This window comes from Carassius auratus, chromosome 31, assembly GCF_003368295.1.
Source record: "Carassius auratus strain Wakin chromosome 31, ASM336829v1, whole genome shotgun sequence".
Lineage (NCBI taxonomy): Eukaryota > Metazoa > Chordata > Actinopteri > Cypriniformes > Cyprinidae > Carassius > Carassius auratus.
Genome location: NC_039273.1, coordinates 26,927,160 through 26,944,537, shown reverse-complemented (window position 1 = coordinate 26,944,537; position 17,378 = coordinate 26,927,160). Strand labels below are relative to the sequence as shown.

Here is a 17,378-nt window from a genome sequence, read left to right as displayed (position 1 = left end):
GAGCTCGACGTGAACCACACACTGCGAGGAGTTATTAAAAATAACTGAGATTATTGTGCTGGAGACATCACTGGAGGAGTGAAAGATTGAGAATTGACTGCTCACGTTTATTTGATCTTCAGGTGACGTCTGTCATGTTTGAGAGAGGAACAGAAGAAGAATGTACTCTGAAGCCAAACTAGACGAGAGATCAGTGCAGTCGACTTATAACAGACAGAATAAAAACTGTCCTTTTAGAGACTTAGGAATGAAACACACACACACACAAAAACACAGACACACAGACACACAGACACACAGACACACACACTCACACACACAAAATCACGTCTGGTCATGTGTTATATTAATAATGATAATAAACAAGTTAGGGTAAATAAATACCACCAAGAGAAATAATACTAAATATATATTGGTAAATAAATACATTAACAAAATAATAAATAAAGGGGGGAAAAAAAATGTAGCAATAATAATAAATTAAGGCAAACAAATAAATAATTAAAAGTGTAAGGGCAGAAACATTACAAAAAATTATATATATATAATTATATATATAAATAAATAATGGTTTCGGGTAATATGCTATAATATTTAGATATATATATATTATATATATATATATATATATATATATATATATATATATATATATATATATATATATATACTGTTTAAAGAAAATTAAGCCTATTAAGGACCACTGACAAATATTACAGTGAAATTATTTTCATCACAATTAAACCATTTCTCATTACTGTAGTGGTACAGATACCTCAGAATAGGAATTAGCATATTTTTGTATATTCATTGATTAAACAACCACTTTAATACAGCCATGTCTACTGTATTAAGTAGGAAAAATACTTAATTTTTATGCAAATGATGTCATAATTAGAACGAGTCTTAATGGTCCTAACAATAGTATATGCAAATGTATTTATCCTTTTAATTTTGGAGTAGAATGGACAATGTGGCCTAACATGCTATTATTAGATTATTATTATTAGACTATTATCCAACAGATCTGAGGATTTGATTTTGTACTTTCGCTGTAAATAAAGCCAAAGCCTGAACTGTAGAGGAAACACTCAAATGCTAAAGGCCTGATTAGTTTTGATAGTTTGATAGTTTTGTTAGTGATTCTGATCAAGACTGACGAGTGGGAGACGAGAGATTACAGAAGCATGTTCTGGAGGAAAGTCACCACCTCGGCTCCTCCTCGTCTCCTCCAGGAGCTTCATCTCCCACAGCACTCCGCAGGGAACGAGTGTGTGCTCAGGTGTGTAACACCATCTGATGGGAGAGCAAATGTGACCCCTAGAAGTCAAACTCATGCTCATCCTTTTCATCATGTCCATTAACACCGTGTCCTCACCAGGTGCATTGTGGGAACTGTTAAACTGCAGATAAATTATGATTCCCTAACTTAATAATTGTCATGTTTTCCATCACAAATATCTAAACATTCTTCAACTGAGATATATTTAGGCCTACTTAAGAGGCAAAATTGCATAAGATATTAAATATTGTTTTCTGACAAATGTATGGTGAGTTTCTGCCAAACTAGTTTTCTCTTGAATTAAGTACATTTTCTGACCCCATTGGCAGATGTTTTTTCTTATTTTAAGTACAAAACTACACTTCATCTTGATACAGTTTTCAAAAAGCAAGAGGCTGTCAAGCGATGACATTCTTAATTGAATTAATTACGTGATGTGCTGATTAATCTAATTAAATGCAAATTAATTGCACATCTGTTGTGTCATTATTGTGTTAAATGAGAAAATCATTGAATAGATGCTATAAAAAATAGCTTTAGAAAAAATATTTTAATCAACATTGCATAACGATAAAAAAATTTAAATTCGATTTTTTAATTGATTTTGATATAAGAAATATTCTTTTAAAATAAGAAATGATACTCTCAATATGAAACTAAAACTGCCAATAGTTGGAGGCAAATCAGATCATTGATTCACTTGATTCGTTCAAACAGCTGATTTATTCCGAAACAAAGCTAGTGACTCTTTTTATAAATGAGTCACTGAATCGTTAAAACAACAGATTCATTCAGAAACAAAGCTAGTGATTCTCTTTACGAATTATTAACTGAATCACTGACTCACTCGATTCGTTAAAACAACTGATTCATTCAGAAATAAAGCTAGTGACTCTCTTTACGAATTATTCACTGAATCACTGACTCACTCGATTTGTTAAAACAGCTGATTCATTCAGAAACAAAGCTAGTGACTCTCTTTACGAATGAGTCACTGAATCATTTACTCACTTGATTCGTTCAAACAGCTGATTCATTCAGAAACTAAGCTAGTGACTCTTTACGAATGAGTCACTGAATCACTTACTCACTCGTTTCGTTCAAAAAGCTAATACATACAGAAACGGAGCTAATCGGAGCGTTCCAAACAGGATACATCGCCTTCCAAAGGGGACTTCAGAGTGAAAACAATCATGGCCGCCATATTGAAGAGTCCTTCCAAACCAAAGTGCTCAAAACAGGCCACTTCAAAGGGCACTTCAGAATGATGTATTTCGAAAGATACAATGGATGGACACTTCGGGCTCCATGATCCCCTACACATATTCTTTGCATGATGAAGAAGGACAGTTCAAGAAATGGTTGTTTGGTCCCCTATGCCCTTCAAACCTTCATAGCTCTCACGCCGAAGGGTAAACCCTTTGAACGGATTAGGACATTGATGAGCCCTTCCGAATGGAACGCAGGGAGTGACTCTCTTCACTGAATCACTGACTCACTTGATTTGTTCAAACAGTGAATACCTTAAGGAACAAAACACTGCAACACAGAACACAAAACAGTTCTGCTGCGGATTTAACTAGAACTATTTTAACTTGCAAAACGGAGCAAAAACAGACAACAGTGAGTCTTAAATTTAACAAAATCGTAAACACGGCGTACCTTCGCAGCAGGAGTTTGGGGTGGTTCTTGCTCTCCAGGTTCTTGTCGATGAGGTCAGACAGGAGCTGTTTCAGGACACCGGTGGCGTACTCCATCTCACCCTGCAGGGCGCTCATGATGAGGGACGCCACGTTCCCGCGGTCGCGCATGGAGAACGAGCGCTGGGCCTCCAGCGTCCGGATGAACGTCAGCAGAAAGTGCTTCTTATTCAAGAGCTGGCCGAACAGAGTCAGAGCCTTCTCCATGTTCGCTGGGACCTGAGAGAGAGAGACGGAGAAACACGTCAATCATCTCGTCCGGTTCAGCCCAAAGGTTAAATCCGTCACGGCTCATACCTCCATCTCCTTCAGCACCGGATGGTCCTCTATTCCTGGGAAAAGCACTCTCATGGCGTACGTACAGTAATCCAGGAACGGGATTCCAGCTCCATCCAGATCCTGAGTCAGCTCATGGATATCAGTCTGCAGCTCCGCAAACGCTGGAAACAAAGGGGAAAAAGACCATATAGTAAATCCCTAAATCTACCCCATACCTAAACTTATTAATGAGCAGCGAATCAGAAGTTCATTGAAAGAATAATCTCAGCTAATAGTGAATGTTTGTTCCCTGTTCTGAAGTGTTTTTCTAGTTGACTGATAAAGAGTTGGAAGCAAGTCTTTTATTTTCAGCAGCGCCTGAGCAGAGACGCATGAAATTCTCCGTCTTCATTAGTTTTATAATCATTTATATATACGACAGGACTGGTAAACCAACAGTATAAGGAAAATTACTTTACCGTTTGCTTCTCTATTATTACTAACAGAAAGGAAAACACTACAATAAGCTATATATATATAATCTATATCATGTAAAACATGTCTATTTGAAGCATGCTCAATTTGCTAGAATTATATTAAAGTGCTATATCACATATATTGGTTTTATATCAACATTGGCGACCCGTTTTCTAAGATAAAGGCATCTTTTTTTCTTGCACTGACTTCTGGAAACTGCATAAAGCTGACCAATCAGACTGAAGCTTTCTGATTTGAGATTCGGCTCCTCTTATGAATCTATGGTGAATATCAGAAATGTCTTCCTTCTGATCCAGACTGCTACTGCTGCCACTCACCTAATCAATCTGGATGTTGTGCTTATTTATTGCCTCTTTTTATTCATCCTGGAGGACGCCTCATCACTTATCAGTGACCTGTCACTCTCACCTCCTACTATCCATCTCTTTTATCCTCTCTTCCCTGTCCTCATCCCTCGCTCCGTGTCTGGAGACAGACAAGGTCATCACCTCGGGCCTGACAGAGACTGATAATGGGCGGCTCGTCTCACCCTCGTGACCGTGGCGGGAATGAGACGGGCGCTCGCTGCGCGTGTGTATGATAAATGATGTGAGGTCATCACTAACAGGAGACCAGAGACAACAGAGCCAATCAGAGAGAGAGAAAGAGAGAGAGACGCGACGAGCAAACCGAAGATAAAATTAAACCAGGAAAACCAATTGTAAACCATTGAAAAAGATTGAAGGAGAGTAATGAGATGGAGAGAATAAACAAATTAAAGAGAGAGAACAAAGGGTCGGACAAAGAACCACCGAAAAGAACAGTGTAAATGAATGCACAAATAAAGAAGAAAGAAAGAAAGGAAGGAACAATAAACATGAAAGCATGAAAATGATAAAGAGCAAAAAAAGAAAAAGGAAGTAAAAGAAGGCACATAAAGGATCAAAAATACAAAAGACAACATGAAAGTATAAAAATGTGAAAAGAGCGAAGGGAAGCAAAAAAGGAGGAAAGAAAGCGTGAAAAAAAAAAATAAAGAGTGCAAAAGTGAAAATAAAAGTCCAAAAGAGAGTACAGGTGCTGGTCATATAATTAGAATATCATCAAAAAGTTGATTTCACTAATTCCATTCAAAAGTGAAACTTGTATATTATATTCATTCATTACACACAGACTGATATGTTTCAAAAGTTTATTTCTTTTAATTTTGATGATTTTAACTGACAACTAAGGAAAATCCCAAATTCAGTATCTCAGAAAATTAGAATATAAATTAAGACTATTATCTTGGCCAACTGAAAGTATGAGCATGAAAGTATGAGCATGTACAGCTCAGTACTTAGTTGTGGCTCCTTTTGTCTGAATGACTGCAGCAATGCGGCGAGGCATGGAGTCGATCAGTCTGTGGCACTGCTCAGGTGTTATTAGAGACCAGGTTACTCTGATAGTGGCCTTCAGCTCTTCTGCATTCTTGGGTCTGCCATATCATCAGAAAACAATCACTGACTGTGGAAACTTTACACTGGACCTCAAGCAACGTGGATTGTGTGCCTCTCCTCTCTTCCTCCAGACTCTGGGACCTTGATTTCCAAAGCAAATGCAAAATTTACTTTCATCAGAGAAGATAACTGTGGACCACTCAGCAGCAGTCCAGTCCTTTTTGAAGCGAGACTCTTCTGACGCTGTCTGTTGTTCAAGAGTGTCTTGACACAAGGAATACGAAGCTGAAACCCATGTCTTGCATACGTCCGTCTGTAGTGATTCTTGAAGCACTGGCTCCAGCTGCAGTCCACTCTTTGTGAATCTCCCCCACATTTTTGAATGGGTTTTGTTTCACAGTCCTCTCCAGGGAGCGGTTATCCCTATTGCTTGTACACCTTTTTTCACACATCTTTTCCTTCCCTTCGCCTCTCTATTAATGTGCTTGGACACAGAGCTCTGTGAACAGCCAGCCTCTTTTGCAATGACCTTTTGTGTCTTGCCTGCCTTGTGCAAGGTGTCAATGGTCGTCTTTTGGACAACTGTCAAGTCAGCAGTCTTCCCCATGATTGTGTAGCCTACAGAACTAGACTGAGAGACCATTTAATGGACTTTGCAGGTGTTTAGAGTTAATTAACTGATTACAATGTGGCACCAGGTGTCTTCAATATTGAACCTTTTCACAATATTCTAATTTTCTGAGATACTGAATTTGGGATTTTTCTTAATGGACAGTTATAATCATCAAAATTAAAATAAATAAAAATTAGAAATATATCAGTCTCTGTGTAATGAATGAATATAATATACAAGTTTTTGATGATATTCTAATTATTTGACCAGCACCTGTATAAGAAAATTGCAAAAAAAGTGCAAATGTCTGAAAGAAAAAGAAAACAAAGCATGCTGCAGAAAGTGCTAAAGAGCATGGAAGAAGGTACATAAAGCGCAAAAAAGTGCAAGAGTTGAAAACAAATTGAAAGAAAGAATCAAAGGTTTCAAAGGAATCAAAAATTGTAAAAGAAAGCACAAAAGGCACAAAAGAGTGCAAAATGAAGTGTGAAAAGTGCAAAAGAAAAGAAGTGCAAATAGAAAATCAAAAGAAAGCAAGAGCAGCTGAAACAGCATGTGAAATCATGAAAGAAGGTGCAAGCATCAGCTCGCTGGTGTATGCAGTGATGTCATGACGGCTGTCTTACCCTCTTTACACTCCAGAGCGACTCTGGACTCCAGGTTGTGCATCTGCAGCTGAAGCCGCTTGAGCGTCCGGTCCGCGTCACGGGATTTACGCTTGTAAGCGATGAGGATGATGATGATGACGAGCAGAAGAAGACCTCCTCCTCCTCCGATCCCGATGATGGCGGGGAGCGTCAGCAGACTATCCGAGTAGATCTGCAGAGTTCCTGGAGAGTATCGGAAACCTCCGGCCAGGATCTGCACACACACACACACACACAGCATCACACATCATATCACACAATGATTGACAGGTGTCAAAAGAGCCACTATTTGAAAAAACAGGAACGTTCTCTTATGAAACACCATCCTGTTTAATTGTCAGAGGTGGTGGGATATGCACACAAAAAAACAAACTATAAACAGACTATAACTAGAAGTGGACTTCATGAGAAAATATGAAAGGTTTAAAATGAGCTCCTAAAACCGTTTTACTACAGTAACAATCTATCCCACAAACCTGCAACTTTAGAAGGTCTTAAAGGGATAGCATTGGGGATACGATGGGGACCAGCAAATATCTTCATTTTGTGTTCAGCAGAAGAAAAACATTCATGCAGTTTTGAAACAAAGCTTGAGGGTTTGCACACTGGTTTAAGGAGAGGGTCAAACAGGCGAGTGTGAGGTTTTATATTGTGAGCTAAACCGCAGTGTCTCGCTGTCACACAGCTTCAATATGGGTCGTGATATATAGGTCTCTAACGTTCCCCCTTCAGGCGCGTCTCACACAGAAACAGAGCAGACGGCTTGGGAAAAAACATTTAATAATTCGCCCATATAAATTATAATTGAACGTGCATGTGCGGCAAATAAAGCCAGCTATTTAAAGATGAAACCGGCTGCATGTAAATACAGATCTACGTCTCAGATTCTTTACAAACTGTGTGTAAATGAATACAACACAAAACCCCAGAGAGCCACGACAGACAGAAACTCGCAGCGGTAATCTGATGCTGAGAAACACGGCTGAAACGCAGAACAATGCACTCGGAGGAGAGAAAGAGGCATAGGATGAGACGGTGTGATAGTCGTGGGAAAGAGATCAGAAGAGGAGAAGGGAATCATTGCATGACACACTTACTGTGACTTTATGTTGTCCGGAGATGTCTGGAGAATCACACATCAGCTGGGCCTCGGACACGGTTAACACACACGGCTTGTCACCGATCAGAACCGTGTAGTTTAACCTGTAGTTACCAGCAGCCGAAGGAATCAGATTCTTGCCCTGAAACAAACACATTATTAATAGATACTATAAAATGTTATACTGTACTTTATACAGACTGGTTAAACTCTTATACATATTCTCCAGTCTGAGCATACAATGTGTTTGCTCAAGCACACTTTCTCTCTGCCCAAGGGGCTTATGGGAAGGAAAAACCTGGAGGCAGAACCATGCATAAATATTTGCATGCTTCATTTAGAGCCGTGTGTTACTGAAGGGCTCCATTTAACATGTAGACTCAGCTCATACTGCGCATTACCCAGAAGCATTTGCACGGGAAAATGAATTGCAGATAATCTGATGCATGCCATTTTTCTGAAATTATTCGCATGAGTGAAACACGAGCATTTTAATTAACTAGATCTATATATGTCCTGAAACACTTCAGTTTCTTACTGGCTCAAGTCTAAAGAGTTCACTCTTGAGTTTCACACGATATTCGGATCCCTAGAAATGGCTCAGGACCCTCCTTCAAGTCTCAGTGGAAATGTGTTTGCTTAAAGTAATAACACTTCATGATTTGAACAGTCTTTCATTTCTGCAGCACAAAGGATGCTGGATGAATTACGTGTGAAAATGTAATGCTTCGAGACGTCTTCTACACTTGTGTTGGAATTTTTTTTTTTTTGTATTTTCCATTTCTATTTTAATTTTAGCTAAAGTTGAAACAATTTTGATGTTTTTGTCATTTTTATTAGATTTTATGGTAACACTTTTCTTTAAGCCTTTATGCATAAAGTATCATAAAAGTAGTTTTAATGCATTAATTATGCCTTGTAATACATCTTATAATGCATTGTACAATCTCATGAATAATTGTAACCGGAGTTAATACATTATAACATTTGTTTGTTACATTATGCATTTCAGATTCAGTTATAATTATTTACGACAAGATAAAAGGAATTTCAATGCACAATATGATAATCCATTACACCTATTAATAACCCTTAATGCATTGTACATAAAAGCTTTAAGTAAAGTGTTACAGATTTTTTTTCTTACTATTAAGCTTCATTTTAATTTCAGCTTTAGTTTCAGTAATTGTTGTACTGTTAAACTAGATGAAAATGATGAAATTGCATCTATCAAACAAAACTGTTTTATTGCACTTCAGTTCATAACTTGTTTTTCAAGTTTTAGCATTTTGCATAATGGTTTTAGTTATCTATAATAACTGTGGTACTATTATATGTGAGAAATATCACTCCAGTGCTGCTATTCTCAAGCATTGTAAAAACTGTTTAAATGCAGTAACAGATACAGGTGACCTTATAGTTGCAGTGTTGCTCTAAGGGGTCTATTATGCTAAAAAAATACAGAATGTCTCCAACGAGTGCAATGTGATCTCCTCACCTTCAGGATGAGAGGGGATCCTGGTTTGAGCTCCAGAATGGATGGGCTGAAGGGTTCAAACACAGGGTCTGGATAAAAGCTGAAGGTCTCGTTCACCACCAGCAGCGTCTGAACGTTATCCATGATGAAGCCGATCTCATCCGGCCCGCTGCCCGCCTCTGAGAAACCCCTCTCGGACCCCGCCACGGACGGCACCAGACACACCATCACCGTGTTACTGAGCACAGTGCAGTTCTGTGAGAGACATCACACATTACTGAAGACACTAACAGAGAAGCACAGAGGAAGAAAACAGCAGCGAGAGCGAGGTCAAGGAGAAGAAAAGGTCATGTCAGCCCTGGGAGACTTTCTCAGGGCTTTATAGAGCCATTTTCTGTTATATATCCCGTCAGCCGTTGACATTTTAAAGGTTAAACTGTGAAAATGTAGTTTAGTGTCACACATACATGAAGAAAAACATGTGCAGGAACACAGTCCTTCAGTTAAACACTGGTTTGTCTGTTCCTGCTGCTTTAGAGCTCAGAGTGAACACAAAAACACCATAAAACTAGTCTAGACTGCAGCGTTCGGGTTTGGAAGTCTCTTCTGCCCACCAAGACTGCATTTATTTGTTCAAAAATACAGAAAAATCTGAAAAATTGTGAAATATTTTTACAGTTTAAAATAATTGTTTTCTATATGAATATCTTTTCAAATGTAATTTATTTCTGTAATCAAAGCTGCATTTTCAGCATCATTCCACCAGTCTTCAGTGTCACATGATCTTCAGAAATGCTGATTTACTGCTCGAGAAACTTTTCTGATTAAATATGTTGAAGCTGCTTAATATTTTGGTAGAGATACTGAAAATCATCTCTTTAGTGGGTAAACTATTGGGTATGGCTATAGAGAAGGAAGCAGTAATGTGTTGATAAGTGTCAGTGTGTAGAGACTCACATGGACTGAACTGACGCTGCCGTACTTGGCTCTCATCTTGGGCTCTCTGACGGTGGCCAGGTTGCTGCCGATCGCCGTTAACGGGGTTCCTCCACTAACAGAGAGAAAGACAATAGTGTAAACCTCAACAAGACATGGACACCTCACACATCATTTAGATTTCCTTCTGAAGCTGCTTTAACCACTTCAGCTGAATCACAACTTGAACACTTTTACTGCACTAACAGTGAGCACCAATCTGTTCAAGGTAGAGGATGTCATTTTAAACAAAGTATATTGCCATTTAACAGATTAGTCCTTTTTTTCCTTTTTAAAGAAATTAATACTTTACTTCAAAATGGACACATTTAATTGACCGTAACAGTAAAAATATTGTGCAATGTTTCTTGAGCAGTAAATCATCATCTCAGAATGATTTCTGAAGATCATGTGACACTGAAGACTGGAGGAATGATGCTGAAAATACAGTGGAGCATCACAGAAATAAATTATATATGAACAGATCTTCACATAGAAAACAGCTATTTTAAATAGTAATAATATTTCACAATTTTACAGTTTTTACTGTATTTTTGATCAAATAAATGCAGCCTCAGTGAGAAAAATAAACTTTTTTTTTTCTTACTGACCCCAAACATTTGACTTTTGGTAGTTTAAAATACCATAGAAATACCATTAAAATGTGCAATGTAAATACCTTTGTTAAGATGCTTAAAACAATCTCACATTTATTTATAATGCAAGAAAAGCAACACATTAGACATGTGAAGAGCAGTTATTTGTGCATGTGAATGGGTGTTGTAAACTAAATTCTATGATTTCCAGTATAAAAGCAAACTGGAGTATTAACCCGCTCTCGCTCTCTCGTCATCTCTCTCCCTGAGGATGTGAAACGCTGTAGACGTCAGTGTGAGTCTGTTCGCAGTGTTTCTCTGTGTCTGCGGGCCGTGGTGTTACTCAAACCTCCAGATCATCACAGAGAAACACTCTCACAGTGTGGTCACGAGTCTGACCTGGCGATGCTCCAGTCCGGCTCGATCTTCAGGATGCTGGGGTCCTCCGTGTAGTTGAACTTCACCTCCGGGTTTCTGAGCTCGGCTGCGTTGATGTCCACCATCACCGGGGTCCCTCCTGTTCCCAAACCAGCCGGAGTCACACACACGATCTCACGGGCGCTTCGCCTGAACACATACACACACACACACACACACACAACCTCAAATCATGGAAAACCAGAATATATTGCTATTATCAGCTATTGACAAACCCATCAGAGAGAACGACTTTTGTTTGTTATTTTATTTTTTGTTAACAAATGTAATGCAGTAAATACTGTGCTAATTCATTTAATTTAAAAAAAGTGATTTTATTTTCATTCATTTATTTAAACTTTTATTTATAAGTATTTTATGCAAATATATTTTTATTGGTTATCAATAATTTTAATCGACTAATCAGAGAGAGAGGAAAATGATTGACAGCTAAATTTAAACTGTGAGTAATATAATAAATATGATGGTAATTTATTGCATTTCAAAGATGTCGCAATTTTATTTTATTTCATCTGCCATTGACAAACCAACCAGAGAGAAGGACAATTTAGTTATTTCAAACTAAAGACTGACAGACTTTCATCTGATCAAACCAATACATGACGCCTGACGGCACGGTTAGTCATGTGACAGATACGAGATTCAGTCTTAAGGTTTGTTCCCATGTTTGATCAGACATGCGTGTGTGTGTGTGTGTGTGTGTGTGTGTGTGTGTGTGTCCTTCAGCACTTGCTGTGTTGCCTGGGCAACCGTGTTTTCAACATGCAGTGGTGAAACCTGCTGAATTCTGCACATATTTTGACAGCACTGTCGTCATATTAGTGACTCACACACACACACACACACACACACACCAATAATTTCTGTTTGCTTTCAGACCTGATGAATAAAAGAAATCAGTCACTCTGAACACCTGATGACAACACAGAAAATCGGGGGTTAATTTTTTAACTTTGTGCTACATTTAATTGTTGAATGATGAAATATGGTATTTAAAGAGTATTATAATATATTCAAACCACAAACATGGCAGTGCTGTTGTGCTTTTTTTTTATCAGAGAAATAAGTATAATTGAGCATTGTTTATATACTAATATTTACTATTTATTGATATTTTGAATTTGTTTTCATTTTATATTTTCGTCTTTTATTTTAATGTTTGTTCAGGATTTAGTGATTTTGTTATGTGCTTTTGTTGTTTTATATATTTTGTTTATTTCTATTTAGCTTTAAATAAAATTTTATTTCAAGATTCAAGTTTTAGCAATCAAGTAATTTAACTTATTTGATTTCAATTATTTGTCGAGGCAACATTTCTAAAAAAAAAAAAATTAGTTTATGTTTGACTATTTTATTTAACTTCAGCTTAACTTAAATGACCAAAAATAACTTTTAATAGCTTTCGATTGAATGAACAATAACTGCACTGAGGGATGCATCTAGAAGAACAAAACCCTGCAGGTTAAACCCTTTATTAGTTTTGAAGAAGCTCCAGTGTTGACTGATTGAATTAACAGTATCTTCTCTGCGAGTGCTCACCTCTCAAAGCGGCAGGTGTTGAGTCCGATCTTGATGGAGACGGCGCTGCCCGAGTTCAGATGGCTGCCCTGAATAGTGATCCTGGTTCCTCCGGAAATGGGTCCGTATGACGGCAGCACGCGTGTGAAGTACGGAGACTGGACACACACACAGTTTATAATGACGTCACACCGAGATGACATCCCAGATCACACTGTTTGACAGTGACACTCACCACAAACGTGAAGGCTTTTGGAGACACGGCCCTGTACTCCGGCAGACAGTCTCGAACACACACCTCCACCTGAGCCTCCTGCACACGGTAACCTGTGGCATCGGCCAATCGACACACGATCCTGAGAGAGAGAGAGAGAGAGAGAGAGAGAGAGAGAGACTCAGAATGGATAAAGAGCTTCACGCATCATTGAAACAGTAGGAAATGAGAAGCAGTGATTTACTGTCACAGAGTTAAAGATTGCACTGATGACCTAGACAGATAAACCACAAAGCCGTAAACTGTACGATATTTTATCTGAATAAATCTAGATTTCACGAGTAAATTCATTTTTAGACTATTTGTTATTTGACATACAGGTGCTGGTCATATAATTAGAATATCATCAAAAAGTTGATTTCACTAATTCCATTCAAAAAGTGAAACTGGTTTATGTATTCATTACACACAGACTAATTTATTTCAAATGTCAAATGTGTGTGTGTGTGTGTATGTGTGTGTGTGTGTGTGTGTGTGTGTGTGTGTGTGTGTGTGTAAATAAAAATATATTTCACAGTCCAAGGCAGTTCAACCTAGGGTCCATGGAAAAAGTGTTTAAAAAAAAAGAATTACATTTAAGGTAAATAAATAAAAAATAAAAACATAAAAATAATTTCAATTAGACTGAAACAAAATAAAAATAATTAATAAATATTAGACTTAAAAATAGAAATGTAAATAAAATAATATTAAATTCCATATTTTACTTTTTATTCATTATTCATGCTTCTAAAGTCCTTCAGAGGTAACTGTGTGAGAGACTCACTGCTCAGCGCTGATGTATTCCTCCTCGATGGGCTGACAGGACACTTTCCCGATCCTCACTCCGTTCTGGATGTCTCTGAACTGAAGGCCCAGATTCTCTCCGCTGATGGTCAGTCTGGTTCCTCCCTGCCTCGGGCCGGTCTCAGGAGACAACTAGACCACCACAGATACAGGAATTACACGTTTTTGCATGAACTATACCTCGAAAACAATTTACAGAGACATAGAAATGAAGGAAAGCATCAGAAGCGAGAGCATCCGCGGCCATCGAGACCGAAGCACAGAAGCAAACAGGAGCGTGTAACTGGTTTCAGAGGAACTGCTTTCATTTAACATTCACATATTTTTACAGATAGATGAATGAAAATAGAAAAGCACATCTAGAGAGAGAGTAAAGCAGAGGAACAGAGAAAAGGTGAACATCTTCTGAACAGATGGCTCTCGGTGTGCTAATAATCAATGTGATAAATTCATTCTTCTCCAAATTAAATTACCTCCTAATCTAATGAGTAAAAGACGACCGCGGCGCCGCACGGAGAGACATCGAACGAGGAGAACAAAGAGGGAGTTTAATTAACACGAGGGGATGTAAATTTAGCATGAATTTAAATGTAAATTTAGTACGATGTTTTAAAAGTTAATATTCCGAACTTAGAACTCAATGTAACGCGCAGAAGAGAGAGAGGAACAAAAAACTGACAAAACCTGACATGATATCAAGAGTTTGTCATGTGGAAAGAAGAAAAAACGGTTTTCCCTCCATTAAATATGACTAAATAATAATAATAATAATAATAATAAATGAATTCAGATGATACATATATTTTTAAATGAAACATTTGAACACTATAAAAAAAAAATCATACAATTTAAAAAAAAAAAAAATACATTTTAAATACTACTATTAATAAATATTTACTACTACTATTCAAAATGATGTTTTTTTTTTTTTTACATAAAAACAGTATTGCAATACTAATGTTGTACTATAAATTAAAAATTAATCAATAATAATAATTTATTAGCTTTTATGGTGGAAACCACAAGGAGAGCTTAAAACTTCTGTTTTGTTGACAATAGATGTATAAGTAGGTCTCTGTACAAGCTTGAAATCAAAGTTATAATTTAGCGTTTATTTATAGAAACAAGTAAAAACTGAAAAAGGAAATCAACTGTAGACAACATCAAATTAAAACTCTTCTTAAAGGTGTTTGGAGTTCCTCTTTGAGCTGTGGTGTGCAGTCACTCACTCTGGTGATGCGCGGGTGCGTGCAGCGGCTGTTCCCGGCGCTCGCGTGCATCCAGGTCTGTTCCTCCGGAGCACACTCCTGCTTCAGAGAGCACTTCCTGTCCTGAACACACCAGCCGCACTCGAAGCTGGGGTCGGCCTTCAGACACAAACCACAGCTCTCCCGCAGCGCAGAACACTTGTACAGGTGCGCTGCAGAGACCAAGAGAGATCATCTAAAACTCATCCTGAACCCCGTTCAACAGGACACTCAGATCTTCAGTGACACACAGTCAAACGGATTCCAAATACATACATAAATACATTCCGAGGATAATAAATAATATTAGAAAAAACTAGAGTAATATAAATATAGATAAATATACAAAGACAGATTTTTAGAAATAAAAAAATAAAAAAATAATAGATTAAAACGAACAAGCAGACAAATAAATATTTGCTTTACATAAATTAATAGATCAATTAAAATTAGATTAAATATATAAACAAGTAAATTAATAAATAAACAAGAATAAAATATATTAGATTAAAAATAAGCAAGAAAAATAAAAAAATAAAGATTAAAATAAAGGAGCATTTAACAGTAAAGTCCTATAACGAGTAAATCAAATGTAAAAACAAATGAACAGAACCTAAACATATTTTATAGTATAATTTGGGTCTTTATAAAAGACCTTTAAATTGAAGATTTATGGGTGCTTTGCACAAAGATGATCATATTTTGTTTTCAGAGGCATATAAAAGATTGAAAACCCCAGACATCTCTATCAATTAAAGTGACAAGCTTCTTCTCTCTACACTCTTTTCTAAGCCTAAGCTGGTCAGGAGAGATACGAAGTAGAAATATCCCACATCTGACTGTGAAGGGATGACAGCATGAGTTCAGAATGATGCCAGCATTATGAATCATGAGCAACAACACGCCTGCAAACCGAAGGACAGGAATCATTCATTACAACACTGCATCTGCCTTTCCTGCTCACAAACTGTTCACACAAGCGAACGATGCTTTAAAACATTTATGAATGCTGCGTCTCTCCGCTGCAGCATCCTGGGGCGGTTGCTAGGCTACCGGCTACAGTGCGCCGCAGTGGTCGCCATGGTTACCTTGGATGTTGTGAGGGTTGTCGATGATGAAGTTGCCGTTCCACACCACAGACAGATCGACGGGAAGATCGCTGATGTCACTTCCTTCGTAGTTATACTGCAACACAACAAATGAGGATTAACAGCATCCAACACATGAACGGATTTAACTAGATTCCAGTTGTGTTCGACTCACTAACACGCTGCTTAGGTGATGCTAGACGGTTACTTTAACATGGAAAGCATCTCTGCAGGTGACCGTGAAGAGATACTCTTTTATTTGATTATATTATGCATTCAAGAGCTGGGATGCTGCATGTACACTGCACACAGTGAAGGACGCTCACTAACAAGGGTTCATAAAACAACGGGTCAACCCAAAAACACACGTCCTTTTATTCGCCCTTCACTCTCATTAAAGTTTCAGTGAGTCTGTTCTGCAGCGGACGTCTTCCCAAGACAAACATCTGCTCTCCTTTACCATCACTGCGATCTTCTCCTAACACTAGAGGATTCAGCTGTGTGTGGCTGGGCTTTTTCAAAATACAATGAAACACCATTTGTTACTCATTTTATATCCGTAATGATGTCAAAAGTAAATATGATAGATCATGAATCAATATTTGCATTAACACATTTAGTTAAACTAATGCTGTGTGATAACTGATTACATGTACATCATAAGATCCCAAAACTTAGGTATTTAACTACTTTTTTTAGTCCATGGTTATTCAGACAACAGCAATAAAATATTCATAATGTATTGATTTCTTCCATTTATTTTTAACACTCTGACCGTGTATTACCATATGCACAAATTCACATTAAATCTTATTTACATATAACGCAGGGCCATGCAAACTGATTTAATTTTTTTTTCTCTTATATATCTACTCTAAGTGCTCCTGAGATTTTAAGGTAGCACATTAATAATTAAGAAATGCATTTGCACGTTCACCGTTCTGAACGATTCTAAACGCCGATAAACGCTTGAGGTCAAAAGTAATCTAAAAGTAGTCTGATTATATTACCTAAAATATGTACTGTGATGGATTACACCACTAACCACAATTTCTGCCATGTATTTTGGAATCTGTAAAGGACTGCACTTCATAAGAAATCTACCCTGCACTTAATGCATTTAAACAGATGAAATACTTCTTTAATAGATTTAATAAATCAGGAGAAGGTTTGTTGGCTGTGCTGAAGTCTCAATGTCCCAGACCTGCGTCACGGATGAAAAAACTACAGGAGAGGAGGAATATTCATGTGTGTGTGTGTGTGTGTGTGTGTGTGTGTGTGTGTGTGTGTGTGTGTGTGTGTGTGTTACTGTCTCACCCACCCTCTGTGAGATTCTGGTCTGTAAATATACCACAAATCACTAACTTACTCTACATATAAGCGATGATAACAGTGATGCTTTCCATAGGATGAAACACACACTCATCTGTCATTCATTATTTGCATTCGCGCTCATGAGCCACG

The 17,378-nt window shown here is 37.6% G+C and overlaps 1 protein-coding gene across 1 annotated transcript in view; it reads right to left on the bottom strand.

Annotated features, from left to right (window-relative positions):
* LOC113051011 (plexin-A1-like) overlaps positions 1 to 17,378 on the bottom strand; it is a 103,410-nt gene that overhangs the window by 14,212 nt on the left and 71,820 nt on the right. Inside the window, exons 11-22 of the mRNA XM_026214585.1 lie at positions 15,915 to 16,011; positions 14,809 to 14,999; positions 13,560 to 13,711; positions 12,755 to 12,875; positions 12,541 to 12,677; positions 10,963 to 11,130; positions 9,950 to 10,043; positions 9,014 to 9,247; positions 7,514 to 7,657; positions 6,396 to 6,630; positions 3,280 to 3,422; positions 2,945 to 3,201 (exon numbers count right to left, since the gene is read on the bottom strand). Of these exons, the coding sequence (XP_026070370.1) occupies positions 2,945 to 3,201; positions 3,280 to 3,422; positions 6,396 to 6,630; positions 7,514 to 7,657; positions 9,014 to 9,247; positions 9,950 to 10,043; positions 10,963 to 11,130; positions 12,541 to 12,677; positions 12,755 to 12,875; positions 13,560 to 13,711; positions 14,809 to 14,999; positions 15,915 to 16,011 (1,973 nt within the window). The remainder of the gene's footprint in view (positions 1 to 2,944; positions 3,202 to 3,279; positions 3,423 to 6,395; positions 6,631 to 7,513; positions 7,658 to 9,013; positions 9,248 to 9,949; positions 10,044 to 10,962; positions 11,131 to 12,540; positions 12,678 to 12,754; positions 12,876 to 13,559; positions 13,712 to 14,808; positions 15,000 to 15,914; positions 16,012 to 17,378) is intronic.